Raw genomic sequence first — 15214 nt, forward strand, 5'->3', positions numbered from 1 at the left:
CATCTGAATACTGATTATTGATTGCCGAATCCAAATATTAACATATTTTTTAGAGAAAAATATTTAGTACTTTACTCTAACCGGATAATTTTCAATTATCGATTACCGATCACTGGTTTTCGAATCCGATTATTATCCATTTTCAAAGAAAAAAATGTTCAATGTTTTACTCTATTCGGATATTATCTGATCTGATAAGCAATTATCCGAATCAACGGATACGGATATTTTTTCGTAAGAAAAAATGGACAACCTTAAATAAATACGAATGCTATCGATTTACAGGTCTACTCATTTCTGATCTGAATTTTTTTTTTTTGTAACAAGTTTGTGACTCATTTGATGACAAAAAGAAAGAGAATTTTGCTCCCGCATTTCTTTTGACTTTTACTTTTAATCTATTCCTGCTTTCCGGTTTCTGTGTTCTGGTAATCCACCTTCCAGAAACTGAGGATCAATTCTGCGTGACTAATCCATTTCCTGTTTCCTGTTTTCTCTTTTCCTCTTCTTCTGACCAGTCAATCTCTGTTTTCACGATCTCCGTGTTCAAACTTCAAATCGAAGATTCGATTCACCTTATGACTCACCGGCATCCCTTCTTTGATTTTTATCTAACGCGGACACTTTTTCTCCGTGCGTAGCTCCAAAGCCGAAGCATATAGGGGTCACTGCAGAGAAACGAGGAAAGAAGACCGAGAAGAAGTTGAACGTTCTCTGTTGAGGTTGTTGCCGTTTGATTTAGAGGTCAGTATCTGATCATTCTTTCTTCTCAATTAAAAGGTTCTTCTTCTTCTGTTTTATATGCTTAATTGTAGAATTCTCTACTTGAAGCTAGGTTTATATAGTTTTGCTTTCTCTTGTAAAATAAATTTCAGAAATCTTGAGTACCCATCTATCTCCTGATACTCGCCTTGTGTTGTGTGCGGAGTTCTACGACATCTGAGATAATCTGCAAACAATACTTTCATATATTTTGGGAAAATCTTAATTTTTGTTTTACACTGAGTTTTCATTTCGGAAATCTTTTCTAATCAAACTTAATATCTCCAAACCAAAGGTTGTGATAGGGGCAGACTTTGATTGTTTTTAGAAAATTCTCCAGCTCCACTTTATAAATTTCATCATTATTTCTTTACATAGTAACTACTCAAGTCTAAGCTGTCTTTTGATAGACTTTACTTCTTTTTTTTTTTTTTTTTTTTTTTTTTTTTTTTTTTTTTTTTTTTTTTTTTTTTTTTTTTTAAGCTTTAGAACTGAAGTAGGAGGCAAATTTGACTCTCAGATTTATTTGGGTATCTAATACGAGTAGTACTAAACCCCCTAAAAACCCCTTGTAGTTCAAATAAGTTAGGATCATTTAAATCTTCATACATTTATGTTTAGTGTGATGGGTCATTCATTGCTACCTAATTTAAGTACACCTTCCATTGCAAAAATCAGCAGTCAGGTCTCCACTTTTTGAAGAAACTGAACTTGGAAGCAAATTTATTATTTTATTTTCATTACATTTACTTGTGCACAATTCAGTTTTAAAACCATCTCTATAGTTTCCCTTGTTGTCATCGGTGCAGGAAAGCCACTTTTCAGCTCTTCATAGCTCATACATCAAACAATAAGGTGAGACAATGGTTTTCTAATTACTGTAGCTAATTTTTTTACTTCTTTTTTTAAAATAAAATGTGTCTGATAATTCAAGAATTTCCATTTTTATTGTGCATTAACTAGGATGCCACATCTGTTTTTTCTGCGGTGCTAAGTGAATTATTTGGTTTTAATTCTTTTGTGACATATGAAGTTGAAGTTGGCCTGCTACGCATACAAGAATTAAATGACGTCCGCTCAAAAGCCTGAACTCAGGAAAGATACAGTGTTTAATCGTTGGGTCGTTTTCTCTCCTGCTAGAGCCAAAAGACCATCTGACTTCAAAGCCAAATCCCCTGCAAATCCTGGCCAAAATGCAGCTAATTGCCCTTTTTGTGCCGGTAATGAGCATTTGTGTGCACCAGAGATTTTTCGAATCCCAAGAGATTCTACATCTGATTGGAAGTTCAGAGTCATTGAAAACCTCTATCCAGCACTCAGCAGGGATGAAAGAGAGCAGAACCTGCTTCAAAATCCTGAACCCAACACTCAAAGCCAGTGCACTTTAAGTGGATTTGGATTTCATGATGTGGTCATTGAAACTCCCACCCACTCCATTCAGTTGCCCGATCTCTCTGCAAAAGAAGTTGGTGACGTTCTTCTTGCTTACAAGGAGAGGATCAAACAGATTTCGTGCTACGAATCAATAAAATATGCTCAGGTAATAGTCATTATTAAAAATGAGATAAGGCACTGTCAACCTAACACTTTCTTCAAGCCACAGATAACATCCTTGATCCTCACTCTATGATATAATCTTGTTGTCCTCATCTGTGGTTTGGGATGCTTTAATATACTTTTTCTACTGTTATGTGTGTTGATTCATCTGAAATTGTACTAATCTTTATTTAATGAAGTCCTTTGATTTGGTGTTTGTTGTTTAATCATGTTTACTATTTCTGGGAATGTTTTACTGTTAGATGGTTCACTTTCCTGGGCATTACTTTTCTTTAGTCTGAATTTAGTTTCTTTCCTCCTTCCCTTGCTTTGCTTTAAAAGGATTAACCATGCTTGTTGACTTAATTTTTCCTCCACATTTTTTATTGCCCGCCTGGTACTAACTTTCAGATAGCAAGAGACAGTAAGATTATCGCCCCCCCCCCCAAAAAAAAAAAAAAAAAGAGATTTTTTTTTTTTTTTTGAGCAGCTGCTTGGCATTCTCTTTCAGGTTCATTATGTATCCCCTCCTTGACTTATTTTCTGCTCCAATTAAATCTTCAAAACTTTGCCTTCTTTGCTAGATGGAATCTATGATTTATGTTGATGTGGATTTTATGATTTTCAGGTGTTCAAGAATTATGGCGCATCTGCTGGAGCATCTCTTAGTCATTCACACAGTCAGATCATTGCTATCCCTGTAATTCCTCCCTCCGTCTCTGTCCGGCTTGACAGTATGAAGGATTACTTTGATAGGACAGGAAAATGTAATCTCTGTGAGGGTCAACCTGATGAACTAATAATCAATCAGTCAACCCACTTCATTTCGTTGGTTCCATTTGCAGCTTCGTTTCCTTTTGAGATCCGGATCATTCCCAAGGATCATTTGCCTCATTTCCATGAACTGGATAATGAGAAGGTAAGCAACAACAACAATTCATGTCTATTTTGTATCCTTGGCTGGCATCAGCCATTCATTCTACTCCTAAGAAGATTATTGATTCACTCAAAACCTCTGCCACTAAGAAATTCTGTAGTTCATTCGCAATATTAAGTGTTGCCCTGCTACAATTCATCACTTCAGAACTCAATCTGGACATTTTCTCAGGTCTAATAGTGGAATATTTGTTTTCATGGAGGATAAGTGGAGGGGGAATGGGTTATGCAGATTGTTGGTGTAGCTAAGTGATAATGATTATAGAATGCCTGCAACTTACACCGGTAGTTGAAAATTTTAGCCTGATGTTGAGCAGATTGTGGTCGAGTTTCTCCTTTTATGATATGCACCTTGCTTCTCAGGCCTACTACCCTGACACAATCATCTGGAAACAAATCCATCTGCTGACTTCCTTGCTCTGCCAGTATGAACCACTGCAAAGAATAAGGGGTAAATTGCCTTCCCGGGGGTGTTTCGGGAGATTTTATGAATACAAAGCTGCTCCTCTATTGTATAGAGACAGCATATGATGCTTGGAGAAGAGCCAGTGTAGATGAAGGAAGCAGTTGGTTATAAACAGTCTAAGTCAAAAGGGGACAATCTTGGGCATTATTTGGCCCCAAAAAATTGTCAGTGATGCAAGGAAGTGTACTTTCTCTTGCAACCCAGTCATTCTATGGCACTTCTACTCTATAATAAATTTCGTGATGGCCACCAATACGACTAACAGACAGAAGCAAGATTGGCTTCTGTATACACGTAAAGGATGTCATTGGATGTTTTTAAGATACATTTTCTGATGATCAAAGTAGAGACCTATGCACATGCCAACATCCTGTAGGTCAAAGTAGAGACCTATGCACATGCCAACATCTTGTAGCTCTCTTTTTTTTTGGGTGGGGTGGTTTAAAAACAATGAAGTGATACTTGAAATTCAATAATCAATGATAGATTCATTTAAATCCTCAGTTCAGTAGCATATGCACTTGTAACTCTGTCTTGTGCATACTTTTAGACTAAGCCCTTCTCAAACAATGTTATTAACAGGCAGCAGATCTTGGAGGCCTCTTGAAGCTTATGCTGTTGAAGCTATCACGGCAGTTGAATGACCCGCCATTTAACTTCATGATTCACACTTCCCCACTTCGGGCTACAGTCTCTCAAGTTTCCTACTCCCACTGGTTCCTACAGATTGTGCCTCAACTAACCACTGCGGCAGGTTTTGAAATGGCAACTGGGTGTAATATTAACCCTGTTTTTCCTGAAGATTCTGCAAAAGTTTTGAGAGAAGTAAATGTCGACTGATTTAGGCATGTGGTCAAGTTTATGTTATTTCATGTAAAACATAATTTAGTTAGAGAGGATTTTGTTCCAGGAATAATCTCAGTTAGGGGTCATATCACACATGCAGTCAAACAGATCTTGAACACATTATTTGTCTGAAGAATGTAAGAATTATTATGTTATTTCGAGTAAATTTGATCCAGTGAGAGAGAATTTTGTTGTAATCTCATACATGCAGTCACGCAAATCTTTAACACATTATTTGTCTGTAAGAATGCAAGAATTAGTCCCTATGAAGGTCAAACTAAAGCTTACACAGCACATCAATGGCAATGGCCGTGTTGTGAAGATCTCAAATCGCTACATGGTGGCCTTGGCTTCTCAGAGAGTGGTTCTGGGGCGTTTTGATTTTTCATTGGGTATGAGGTTTTTTTATTTTGTTTCAAATAGAAGCTTAATCTGTTTTGAGAGTAATTGAAACAAAAATTTGCGATTCAAGAATCACCGCCATTGAATCTTGAAAATGCCACATATCGTGATCTTCAGAGTTGGATGAATGTCAAGATCCGTTCACAAGTTGGTCGGCTTTATTCTTTGATGGGGAAGACAATTGGGGTCCGGATCACATCCTCAACGGGAGTACATGCTGCTCCGCTTTTCTACCCATGATAGGGGTAGTGTCCTATGTACGATCTACTGGGAGATCTTTGTGGGATCCACTGGAGAGGCCTATCTCTGAGTTATTTTATTAGTACTCATATGTGGGTTTTGTATATTGTGTGATGAAGAAGCTTAAGAGAACAATATTGGCTCCGACGTGATCCAAATTGACGAATCCAGTGGGTTCATGGGGGCATTATGGACCTCCAGTCATATGTCTTTTTGAGGATCCCTTGGGCATTAGATCCATCAACAATTCTCCCCATTACAAAAATATCCTCTTAAACTAACTCTTCATCTTTTAACGGCTCCCTGCCTCTCTCTCTCTCTCTCTCTCTCTCTCTTCTCTCTGTGAAAGGGTTACAGAATGATTCTGAGGTCCTCACGGAGGTGCTTCAGGTTAGGGGATTTTCTCTTACCTTTTCTTCGACTTCGAGTCCACACCAGATTTCTTGCTTCATTTCTCACCTGCATCCATCTCATGTTAAAACAGTAATTTAATGGGTAACATTGATCAAGGAATAATTTCAATCGACGTCAACTTCCATTCCCTCCCTATTACTAAACTGTAAGTTGGATTTTTTTTTTTATTCATCCAATTTATTTCCTAAATGGAAAGTATACAATAATCGATCTCTCTTAGTTTTCTAAATGGTTTTGGTGATCATCCTCACTATCCCTCCTCACATCTCACCCCGAAACTTAAAAATAAAAATCTCCTTCACAAATTGGAGCTGTTGTGCTATCTTTGTAATATTTTTCTCAATCACTTTATTTTTTTGGTAATTCACGGTGAAACTGATGATATTTTTGTAGCCATTTGGTGACACTCAGAAACCATCATTTGGCTTACCCAATAACACATTGATGTTATGTTTTTAGATCTCCGTTCAGCAGAGGACGGGGTTTCTCCCGTTTATTGTTCTGTCTTGTTGGTTTTTCTCAAATTCTTGGCATAATGTAATTTGGATGATTTTCAAAATGAATCATGAGTGTCCATTTTTTATCTATTTGTATTTCTTATTCTGTTTTTGGATCACTATCAGGTTGTACTTTTAAGAATACAACTTCTTTGTTTCGGTGCAAACAAGTAGAGAAATATCAAGAACTTTGGTCAGATTTTTGGGTCAATCATGAGGTCAAAAACAAGGGAACTATCAGATGATTTTGATGTCAAGGATGTTCTTGGTGGAGGGGGATTTTCAGTTGTGAGGAGGGGAGTTTGTAAGTCCAGGGGGCGTAAATTCCAGGTAGCCATCAAAACTCTCAAGAAGTTTGGAAGTTTTGGGGAAAAGGAAGAAGAGAGCAACACAGCATCAAAAGAAGCTAAGGGAGGGAAGAAGAGTTTACCGGTTTCTGATGCATTGCTGATTAATGAGATCACAGTTATGAGGAAGGTAGTAGAAGATGTGACACCCCATCCAAATGTGATTGAGATCTATGATCTCTATGAAGACAATAATGGTGTTCACCTTGTGCTAGAGCTGTGTTCTGGGGGTGAGCTTTTTGACCGAATAGTGGATGAAGAGATGTACTCAGAAGCAGAAGCTGCAGCAATGCTTCGACAAATTGCCAATGGATTAAGTGCCCTTCATCGGGCCTGTATCATCCACAATGACTTGAAGCCAGAGAACTGTGTTTTCTTGAACAGCAGTGAGAATTCACCTCTGAAAATAATGGACTTTGGAGTAAGTTCTGCGGAGGAATTCACGGAGCCAATAGTTGGGTTGTTTGGTTCAATTGATTATGTCTCACCCGAGGCATTATCTCAGGGAAAAGTAACATCTGCCAGTGATATGTGGTCTATGGGGGTGATTCTGTATATACTGCTCTCTGGGTATGTATGTACCAACTATCCCTGGACTCGTTTCTTCTCGTCGAAACATTTTCCCCCCCCTGAATTTCCATGATTCTTCTTCCAATATTTCAGAGATCCACCTTTTCAAGCCACATCATTTCGGCAAAAGCAGCAGCTCGTATTGTCTGTAAGTCCTTAACCTTTTACCTTTTTGCTTGTGAGAAAAATTGCTAGTGTAGTCCAAATTTAATTGCTTTTCTTCATGATATCTCCCTTGAAAAGTTCATTGATTTGGTCTCTCCACAGGGAGTCTTCAGCTTCAAAGACCAAACTTGGACAACCATTTCACCATCAGCAAAGCAATTGATATCCCAACTTCTGGCTGTCGATCCTCAAAAAAGACCAACTGCTGAAGAGGTATGATCACTTTTTGGTCGACTTTGGCAATGTTTGTGATGTTGATAAGTCATCCAAATGGCTTATTATATTGAAGAGAAGCCTTAGGTTGGGTTATGGATATGTTGGATCGTTGATCCCATGCATTATGCATAGAAGGTGGGCATTCAGGATTAGCCTTAGGTTTTCTTATTTTTGAGATGTTCAATAGGTTTTGAACTCCTTCAACCTCGAGTAGAGGATCTTTTTTATTAGTTTGCTTCTTATTTTTGTTGCTTAACCAATAAGGTTTGTTTTTCCTAGTTAATTTATCATTCTAAATTAACATAAAAAGCTTATAGGAACCATTGGCTCAGATACAACTTTATGAGATCAAAGAAGTCTCTTCAATGCTGTTGTGCGATCACACTTAGAAAACCCAACCCAGTGCCTACTTTCAATAAATTAAGCCATTTAGGTAGTTTATCTGCATCAGTTCGGATATGTTAAAACTGCATGACTGTTTATAGAGCCTCAAAATTTACAGAACTAGGATGGCTTAAAAGGCACAAAAGTTGTGCCACAATGAAACAATGAAACTCTTCAGATTGATCCCCCTGTTTTGATATTCTTGTTCCTTTTGACTGACTGACTTCAACAATTTATTGATGCTCTCTCAATCTGTAAACAGCTTCTTTTGCATCCTTGGGTCATAGGGGATTCAGCAAAGAAGGAGCTCATGGATGCTGAAATCATGTCTCGAATAAATTCCTTCAATGGCCGTCGTAAATTCCGAGCAGCAGGGATAGCCAGTCTATTGGGTACCACTATGATGTTGCGAACAAAGAGACTAAGGAATATTTTAGAGTCTCATCATCTTGCACCGGAGGAACTTGAGAAGTTGAGGATGTGTTTCAACAATATGTGAGTATCCATATTCACCCAACATCTATCTCCTTTAGCAAGCTCCTCAATACACTTCAGAACTTTAGAATAACAAAACCCTGATTTTGAGAGAAATTATGACCTAAGTCTAGGGTCCTTCTATGTGTTACCGCTCGGCAATACATGGGATGATCATATGAGAGAGGACCCCCTGTACATCTTAATGGCCATACTTTAGTCCAAAGTAAGCCTGAAAAGATGGTTGAACTTTCATTTTTGAAGCTCCATTGCAGAGTCTAGAGAGAGTTGTAATATACATAGCTTTATCCCTCCTATTATAAAGAGGCTGTTTGGATCGACTGAGGATGAATATAAATACAAATGGCATCTTCAGTAGTTTTAGCTGCTTGCTTTATTAATTTTAAGCTGAAATTTTAGCAGTAAGGTGCTTTCATGATTCTCTCCCACATGAGGAAACTCATGTACATATTGAAACCATTCATGTAAATTTTTGGACAAGAAATAGTTAAATTGACCTATAATTATCACTAGATCACTGATAGATGAGTTTCTAAGAGGCTTGACTCTCCAAAATGCAGACATAAAGTCGGTGACAATGCTACATTATCTGAATTTGAAGAGATGCTAAAAGCGATGAATATGTTCTCACCGCTTCCTCTTGCTCAACGTATCTTTGACCTATTTGACAATAACCATGATGGTACTGTGGACATGAGAGAGATAATATGTGGATTCTCAACTCTCAGAAATTCACAAGGAGATGATGCTCTGAACCTCTGTTTCCAGGTGAGCTTACATGCCTCTGCATTAACCTCTTCCTTTTTCTTGGTGTGGTTTGGTGGGGGCGGGCAGGGGATCAAAAGAATGGAATTTAAGGGTTTCATAGCTGCAGATTAGTTGAAAAGGAAGAATATATTGGAAGCTAACAATAAATATGATCAATGACCTCAGTTGTTGCTCTCTTTCATTTTCCCTTCTTAGTATGTTTACAGTTTTTTTAATTTAATTCTGGAACTAGGAACTGAACTCCTGTGCTTTTTGTGGCTGTTAGATGTATGATACAGACAAGTCTGGATCGATCACCAAGGACGAAGTGGCATCCATGCTCAGGGTATCATCTCCCCACATTCATTTCATTTGAATATATTCCATTTTGCATTCCTCTGATCTTAACAGGACATCAAACTGGGCAGGCATTGCCAGACGAATGCGTTCCAGGAGATATCACAGAGCCAGGAATGCTGGATGAAGTATTTGAACGAATGGATGCCAATACTGACGGAAAGGTCACCTTTGAAGAGTTCAAAGCCGCCATGAAGATAGACAGCTCCCTTCAAGATGTAGTCCTCCAATCCCTGCGACCAACCTAATTCGCTCTGTTAACAGCATCCATAAGGGAACAACAACAGTATCTTCAGATAATACACCTTCACAGCTCCACAGAACCTGGCAACCCCCATGATTTTTGTCCAGTAACTTAAAATAGCAAATAGTTGTAAAGATCCAAGTAGTAGAAACTTTTGGGAAATGATGTCTGTAGTATTATGTAGAATCAACTTAAATCTAGGCATTCTCATGAAAAACAGTTCTATCAAAACATAAGGAACTGAATAACTTCAATCTGTAATTCTAATGGTACAGAAATACAGTCTTAACTAACTTAGAAACTTTGACTCACAAGGCTGACTACAGTGGGAATTTCCAAAAGCAGACCCTCAGAACATCACCGGAAATACATGTTTACAACAAAATACAACAGAAGGCTGTTGTCAACTTTCTCATATTGACTGTGTCCTAGATTAATGGCTACTCAATTAGGCTGCGACTGTCTTTGGCTTCACTCCAATTTTTTTCCAAGAAACACTTGGCATAATCTGTTTGACGTCAACTCTATCCTTGTGCTTGATGGAAACATTGAGCAATGAATCAAGAAGAGAATCAGAGAGGAGATGTGGTTTCAGGCCTAACTCGATAAGCTTGGTATGCTTAGCATTGTAGTAGTGCTCCTCCGCCTCCACCCGTGGGTTGGGCACAGATATGGTTTGTACGTCCACTCCTAGCTTCTTTCCTGCTTTTGTGACAAGTGCAGCGAGTTGATTAACAGAGAACTGCTCTGTGAACTGGTTGAAAACCCGGAACTCACCAGGTTGTGCTGGGTTTGCAATGGCAAGTTCAACACATTGGACTGTATCTCGGATGTCAAGGTATCCCCGAGTCTGCAAATTAAAAAGGAGGGTACAAGAGTCAGAACCACAGAATGTATATAAAAGTAGTGCGATTAAAGAGAGAGGCTTATTGACAAATACACCTAACAAATTTTTTTTTAGGGTAATCACCAAATACACATTACACAATCCCATTCTTTAATAAATGACCGAAAATATTGCATATTTGAGGTAACAATAGGTAAAGATTGATCACATTTGGTCAGAACAAGTGCTATAATGACAATAAGCATAGGACAAACATTGGATGTCTTCAGCACTACTGATAGCTCCAAGAGAGCTCATATTTCAATTAAAAAAATAACTCCATGAGGATATACCAGTATGACTCCCTTTGACAACTATTTGATTTAACTACAACCTTTTGGGTTTCAAGTCATTGTCATTTTAATTTACTGGTAGGATAAGAAGTTTAAGGTGTTTAGGATTGTTTGACCAAGATAATTTCAGGATGAGAAAACTCAGGGAGGGCCCTAAAATGGCATACTACCCTCTTCCCTTATCTGCTTGAGTTTTCCTCCTTCCCATGTCCAGTGCCATGGATTCTTACCAGGTGATCCATTATAAAACAAGAATTCAGAAGAAAATCAATGGAAATGCAGAATGTTGTAGCAGGGGGGCTTGGGGAATATTCATAATCATACCTGTCCCCCTTTGCCATATACTGTAAGTGGGTGTCCAACAGCAGCTTGAACACAAAACCTATTCAGTGCTGTTCCAAATACTCCATCATAGTCAAACCTATTGCAGAGCTCTTCATGCATATCTGTCTCATCAGTCTTGACCCCATAGACCACTCCTTGATTCAGATCAGTGGCTCTGATTCCCCAAGCCTTGCAAGTGAAGGCTATATTGGTTGAATCATGGACCTTACTCAGGTGGTAGAACGAGCTTGCCTGCTTTGGATAAGGTAAAGTGTCAGTTCGTCCATTATGAGTAATTGTGATATATCCTTCCTCAATGTCTATGTTGGGAGTTCCATATTCACCCATGGTCCCAAGTTTCACAAGATGACAGTCCTCTTTAAATTCCTTGATGGCAAAAAGAACATTAAGTGTTCCTATCACATTGTTCTGCTGTGTGAATACTGCTCTAGAACGATCGATCATCGAGTATGGAGCTGATCGTTGTTCGCCAAAGTGTACCACTGCATCAGGCTTAAAGGAGGTGACAGTTTCTGATAGGAATTCAAAGTCACAGATGTCACCAATATAGAGCTCCAAGTTTTTCCCAGTGAGTGATTTCCAACGACGGATGCGATTATGGATGGAAGAGATAGGGGTGAGGGAGTCGAGGCCAAGTTGATGATCAAAAAGGCGGCGGATCATGCTGTCAACAATTGCAACTTCATAATTCTTATTGGAGAGATGTAAGGCAGTGGCCCACCCACAGTAACCATCTCCTCCAATGACCATAACCCTCTTTGGCTTAGAAGGCTCACTGGTGTTCTGATGAGAGCTAGAGTTAGGTTTGGTTTGGGAGTCTTGGCTTACAGCAGCAGCAGTTGCATACACGGTATAAGGTCTTTGGGTTCTCTTCCCTTGTGAAACAAGACTCCTAAATGGGGAGCCAGAAGTTTGTATTGTGAATGAAGTCGGGCACACAGCAGAACATTGATTCAGTGCTATGGAGCAAGGTTTTATGTTGGCAGAAGGTTTCAAAGGGCAAGAAATTGAAAGTAAATGTGTCATATTGACGTTTGATTACTCCAGGCAAAACGTGACAAAATACCTGAAAAATGAACTTGTATGAGTTTAATTTAGATGCAAATTGACAATTAATAATAAAAAGTTCTGATAGAAGTTGAAAAGTATAGTCAACCCAACTCAATTCACTAAGCTTTGTCTCAATTCCCAATTATATGAGTTGGCTACACAAATCCACATTCAACATACAGCAAACATTCATGATCCATGCCAGAAGATTTGGCTTTTAGTTCTCTCTTACTTTTATGGGTGTCCGTGGTTCCCAATGCTCCAACATATGGACTTGGGACTGCCAATGTAAAAGCATCGATAGAGTTCTAGCAACTTAGCAGAAATTTCTAAGAGACACCAAAGTGGGAATGCATATCAATAATATGAGGTTATGAAGGGGAGAAGAATCCTAGAAAGGAGAAGAGTATCATGTTGACAGAAATAAGACCAACAGTCAGTCAAACTGCTACGGTTTTCATTTAGATAGGCAACAGAACAGCAATAAGGTGTACACATGGAGAAATTCATAGATATTGAAAAGTTTGCAAAATAAGGGTTGCTTGAACGTGATCAGAGACTCCATGAATTGAAGAGAAAGAGCAATCTAATTAAGAAGTGTAACCAAAATGAGCATGCAAAATGGATGAGTATAAAAACTAAAAATACTTCTGAGACGATCCACGAGTGACACCAATAGAAGATTAAGTTTAAGAGATATATTTGACTTGGTACGGTCATTCGCAACAGAGGCATTTGAATGTTCAAAAAATAAATAAGGAAATAAACATGAACTTAAAACTACTTATGAAGAAGTGTTCAGAAAGGATATGAATAGCTCTGGTTAACCACATTGTAAGTTGGCTTTCAACAGCATGGATTCAGTGGATTGTCAAAACTTGATTAGAGTAGCAGATCCCATTTAGTTTTGAAAATAGCTAGGTTGCTTAAGAACCAAGGATCGAATTAAAATGGTTGGGACTCTATAGATAGGTTTTAAGACAAACAAATCCCAACAAAAATAAAATAAAAATCTTGGCTTTTATCTGTTAAATGCATCTTGATATGATGATCTAGCAGGTCCAAGAGAAAAGCAAGGAAATTGCTCTTGCCAACGTTATAGGAAGTCTACAAATATAGTCCAACTGAACATGCCAAGACAAGCAGCGGATTGACCATTGTAAATAGACCATGAAAACCCATCACATCCAATTTAACACTCGAGCATTCATTTGGAAAACAACCCAGCAAGGATCATGACAAGATGTATCTTGTAAGTTTCAGAGACCTTTCAATTGTTCGAGACTGACTACGGAGTATTAGCCTCAGAAAAAAATTACTGAAGCGCTCAAAAACGTGAGCTACAAACTCTAAAATCAAGTGAAATATATACTAAAAGGGAATGAAATATACATCGTCTTAACCAAATCACGTTCTGGAACAGATGTGACCCGATAAATATCTCTGAACTTAGCAGAAGTAAACTATTGGAAAGAAAAAAGGACCTAAGAGTAGATCCAAGAACAAACAATGATGAAAACAAATCGGTAATAGGAGACCAGTAAAATGAATTATCACAGAAATGAAACCTCAAAATGAGTAGAAATGTTCGTATTAGGATTAGAAGAACAACATATCCCAAACTACATTTCCCAGGAATTTCTGAACAGATGAAACAAGCAATACAAATGAGTTCAAGATCATTATTACCCAGAAGCTGAGAAAGCGAAAAGATCTAAGAAACCAAAAGCATACCGGCGACCGATTTTGAGTACCCAGGGTTTTGGATTTCTACCGTCGTGGGATTTCCTCTTGACTTTAGAGTTTACAGAGCGAGCATCAAGGAGGTGGATATTCGGTGTCTAAGATGGGAAACGAGATATTTATTTCGACAAGGAGTCACGCTGTCAGGTTAACCTACACTAGCGTGGGTCAATCATCAATCATGACATGTGAACACTTCTGAAAGGACATAATTACCCCGCTCATGGGGGGAGGGGGGCTGACTTGGCTGCTTGTCTCATAAGCGAGCATACTGAAAAGATTCTGAATAATAATAAATCTGAACATAATTGTCTTCAATTAGGTTTAAAGTATAGGTATTGAGTATTGGATTGATTAAGTGAATATCATCTCATATACGTACATATCATATTGAGCAATGCATTTTATTGCAATACAAGAACCATATTGATATATATATCTTATCAGTTGTATTCAATGTATTTATATATTGGCTCGTACCATACTAAAAACCTTGTCTTCAATGTTACTATTCCAAATCTAAGATAAAGGGTTGTACTCTATTCATACATTTCTATTATACACTTGGGAGAAATTTCATTTTCAAGTACTAACAAGGTGAACTAGAGGCCCTCTCTTAGAGGGAGAGGAATCCAACTCGTCATCATACATTTAGGAAAGGTTTCACTTTTAAGCACTGACAAGGTTAACTAGAAGTACATCCCTCTGTTAGAGCCTGTTCGGTTAAGGGCCTGTTTGGTTACATGAGTCTGGAGATTTCAAATATCTAGAGATTTCAAATCTATAGATTTCAAATCCATGGAGTTATAATTTATAAAATTAGGTGTTTGGTTGTAGAATGAAATCTGTGGATTCATCATAAAAAACTATTTGATCGACGTGATTTTTGTCAATGTGCAAATGTATAGCTTTTTTGAAATCTCTGGATTTCACCCCTTACCCATAAATCTATAGATTCACGTTTTTAGTGTAAAAAGGTGAATCTCTAGATTTCATGAATCTATAGATTTTTACAACCAAACGAGTATAATTCTCAGATTCATGAATCTAGAGATTTGAAATCTCTGAATTCATGAAACCAAACAGGCCCTAAATGAATCCAGATATTTCAAATCTTTGGATTCATGAATGTGAGTTTGGTTGTAAAAATCTCTAAATTCATAAAATCTAGAGATTAATCTTTTTACACTAAAAACTTAAATCTATAGATTTATGGGTGTGAGGTGCAATCCAAAAATTTCATCCCTACTATAAAAACGATAAACATTTGCAC

At 37.9% G+C, this 15214-nt stretch overlaps 3 protein-coding genes across 6 annotated transcripts; 2 read left to right on the top strand and 1 right to left on the bottom strand.

The window, feature by feature from the left end:
• Positions 1-305: 305 nt before the first annotated feature.
• LOC149007929 (putative galactose-1-phosphate uridyltransferase) lies at positions 306-4835 on the top strand. 3 transcript variants are annotated; one of them, XM_089166918.1, is made up of 5 exons: positions 306-744; positions 1548-1617; positions 1796-2302; positions 2927-3217; positions 4283-4835. In XM_089166918.1, exons 3-5 carry the CDS (start codon positions 1829-1831, stop codon positions 4538-4540), a joined length of 1023 nt encoding a protein of 340 aa, XP_089023044.1. In that variant the 5' UTR covers positions 306-744; positions 1548-1617; positions 1796-1828; the 3' UTR covers positions 4541-4835. The 3 variants fall into 3 exon arrangements, with proteins under 3 accessions (XP_089023044.1, XP_089023043.1, XP_089023045.1); XM_089166917.1 differs by having other exon boundaries at positions 1572-1617; XM_089166919.1 differs by lacking the exons at positions 306-744; positions 1548-1617 and having other exon boundaries at positions 1630-2302.
• A 1396-nt stretch (positions 4836-6231) lies between these two features.
• Positions 6232-9756, top strand: LOC149007930 (calcium and calcium/calmodulin-dependent serine/threonine-protein kinase-like). Its single transcript, XM_089165741.1, has 7 exons — positions 6232-7016; positions 7110-7164; positions 7284-7394; positions 8044-8276; positions 8837-9044; positions 9310-9369; positions 9452-9756. The coding sequence occupies exons 1-7, from the start codon at positions 6313-6315 to the stop codon at positions 9626-9628; spliced, it is 1548 nt and encodes a 515-aa protein (XP_089021867.1). The 5' UTR covers positions 6232-6312; the 3' UTR covers positions 9629-9756.
• An 88-nt stretch (positions 9757-9844) lies between these two features.
• On the bottom strand, positions 9845-14049 carry SQD1 (sulfoquinovosyldiacylglycerol 1). 2 transcript variants are annotated; one of them, XM_089165742.1, is made up of 3 exons: positions 13933-14049; positions 11128-12214; positions 9845-10474 (listed from the first exon to the last, which is right to left on the bottom strand). In XM_089165742.1, exons 2-3 carry the CDS (start codon positions 12172-12174, stop codon positions 10073-10075), a joined length of 1449 nt encoding a protein of 482 aa, XP_089021868.1. In that variant the 5' UTR covers positions 12175-12214; positions 13933-14049; the 3' UTR covers positions 9845-10072. The 2 variants fall into 2 exon arrangements, with proteins under 2 accessions (XP_089021868.1, XP_089021869.1); XM_089165743.1 differs by having other exon boundaries at positions 13888-14049.
• Positions 14050-15214: the final 1165 nt, after the last annotated feature.

Source organism: Hakea prostrata, chromosome 8, assembly GCF_041222555.1.
Source record: "Hakea prostrata isolate BN-2017 chromosome 8, UWA_Hpros_2, whole genome shotgun sequence".
Classification (NCBI taxonomy): domain Eukaryota; kingdom Viridiplantae; phylum Streptophyta; class Magnoliopsida; order Proteales; family Proteaceae; genus Hakea; species Hakea prostrata.

Bases quoted from the DNA above. Each gene is read 5' to 3' on its own strand.
- LOC149007929 (XM_089166918.1), top strand. From the start codon at position 1,829: ATGACGTCCGCTCAAAAGCCTGAACTCAGGAAAGATACAGTGTTTAAT. The intron at 2,303-2,926 runs GTAATAGTCATT...TATGATTTTCAG, and splicing joins AATCAATAAAATATGCTCAG to GTGTTCAAGAATTATGGCGC. The intron at 3,218-4,282 runs GTAAGCAACAAC...TGTTATTAACAG, and splicing joins ATGAACTGGATAATGAGAAG to GCAGCAGATCTTGGAGGCCT.
- SQD1 (XM_089165742.1), bottom strand. From the start codon at position 12,174: ATGACACATTTACTTTCAATTTCTTGCCCTTTGAAACCTTCTGCCAAC. The intron at 10,475-11,127 runs GTATGATTATGA...TTTAATTTGCAG, and splicing joins TATATGGCAAAGGGGGACAG to ACTCGGGGATACCTTGACAT.
- LOC149007930 (XM_089165741.1), top strand. From the start codon at position 6,313: ATGAGGTCAAAAACAAGGGAACTATCAGATGATTTTGATGTCAAGGAT. The intron at 7,017-7,109 runs GTATGTATGTAC...CCAATATTTCAG, and splicing joins CTGTATATACTGCTCTCTGG to AGATCCACCTTTTCAAGCCA. The intron at 9,045-9,309 runs GTGAGCTTACAT...TGTGGCTGTTAG, and splicing joins CTCTGAACCTCTGTTTCCAG to ATGTATGATACAGACAAGTC.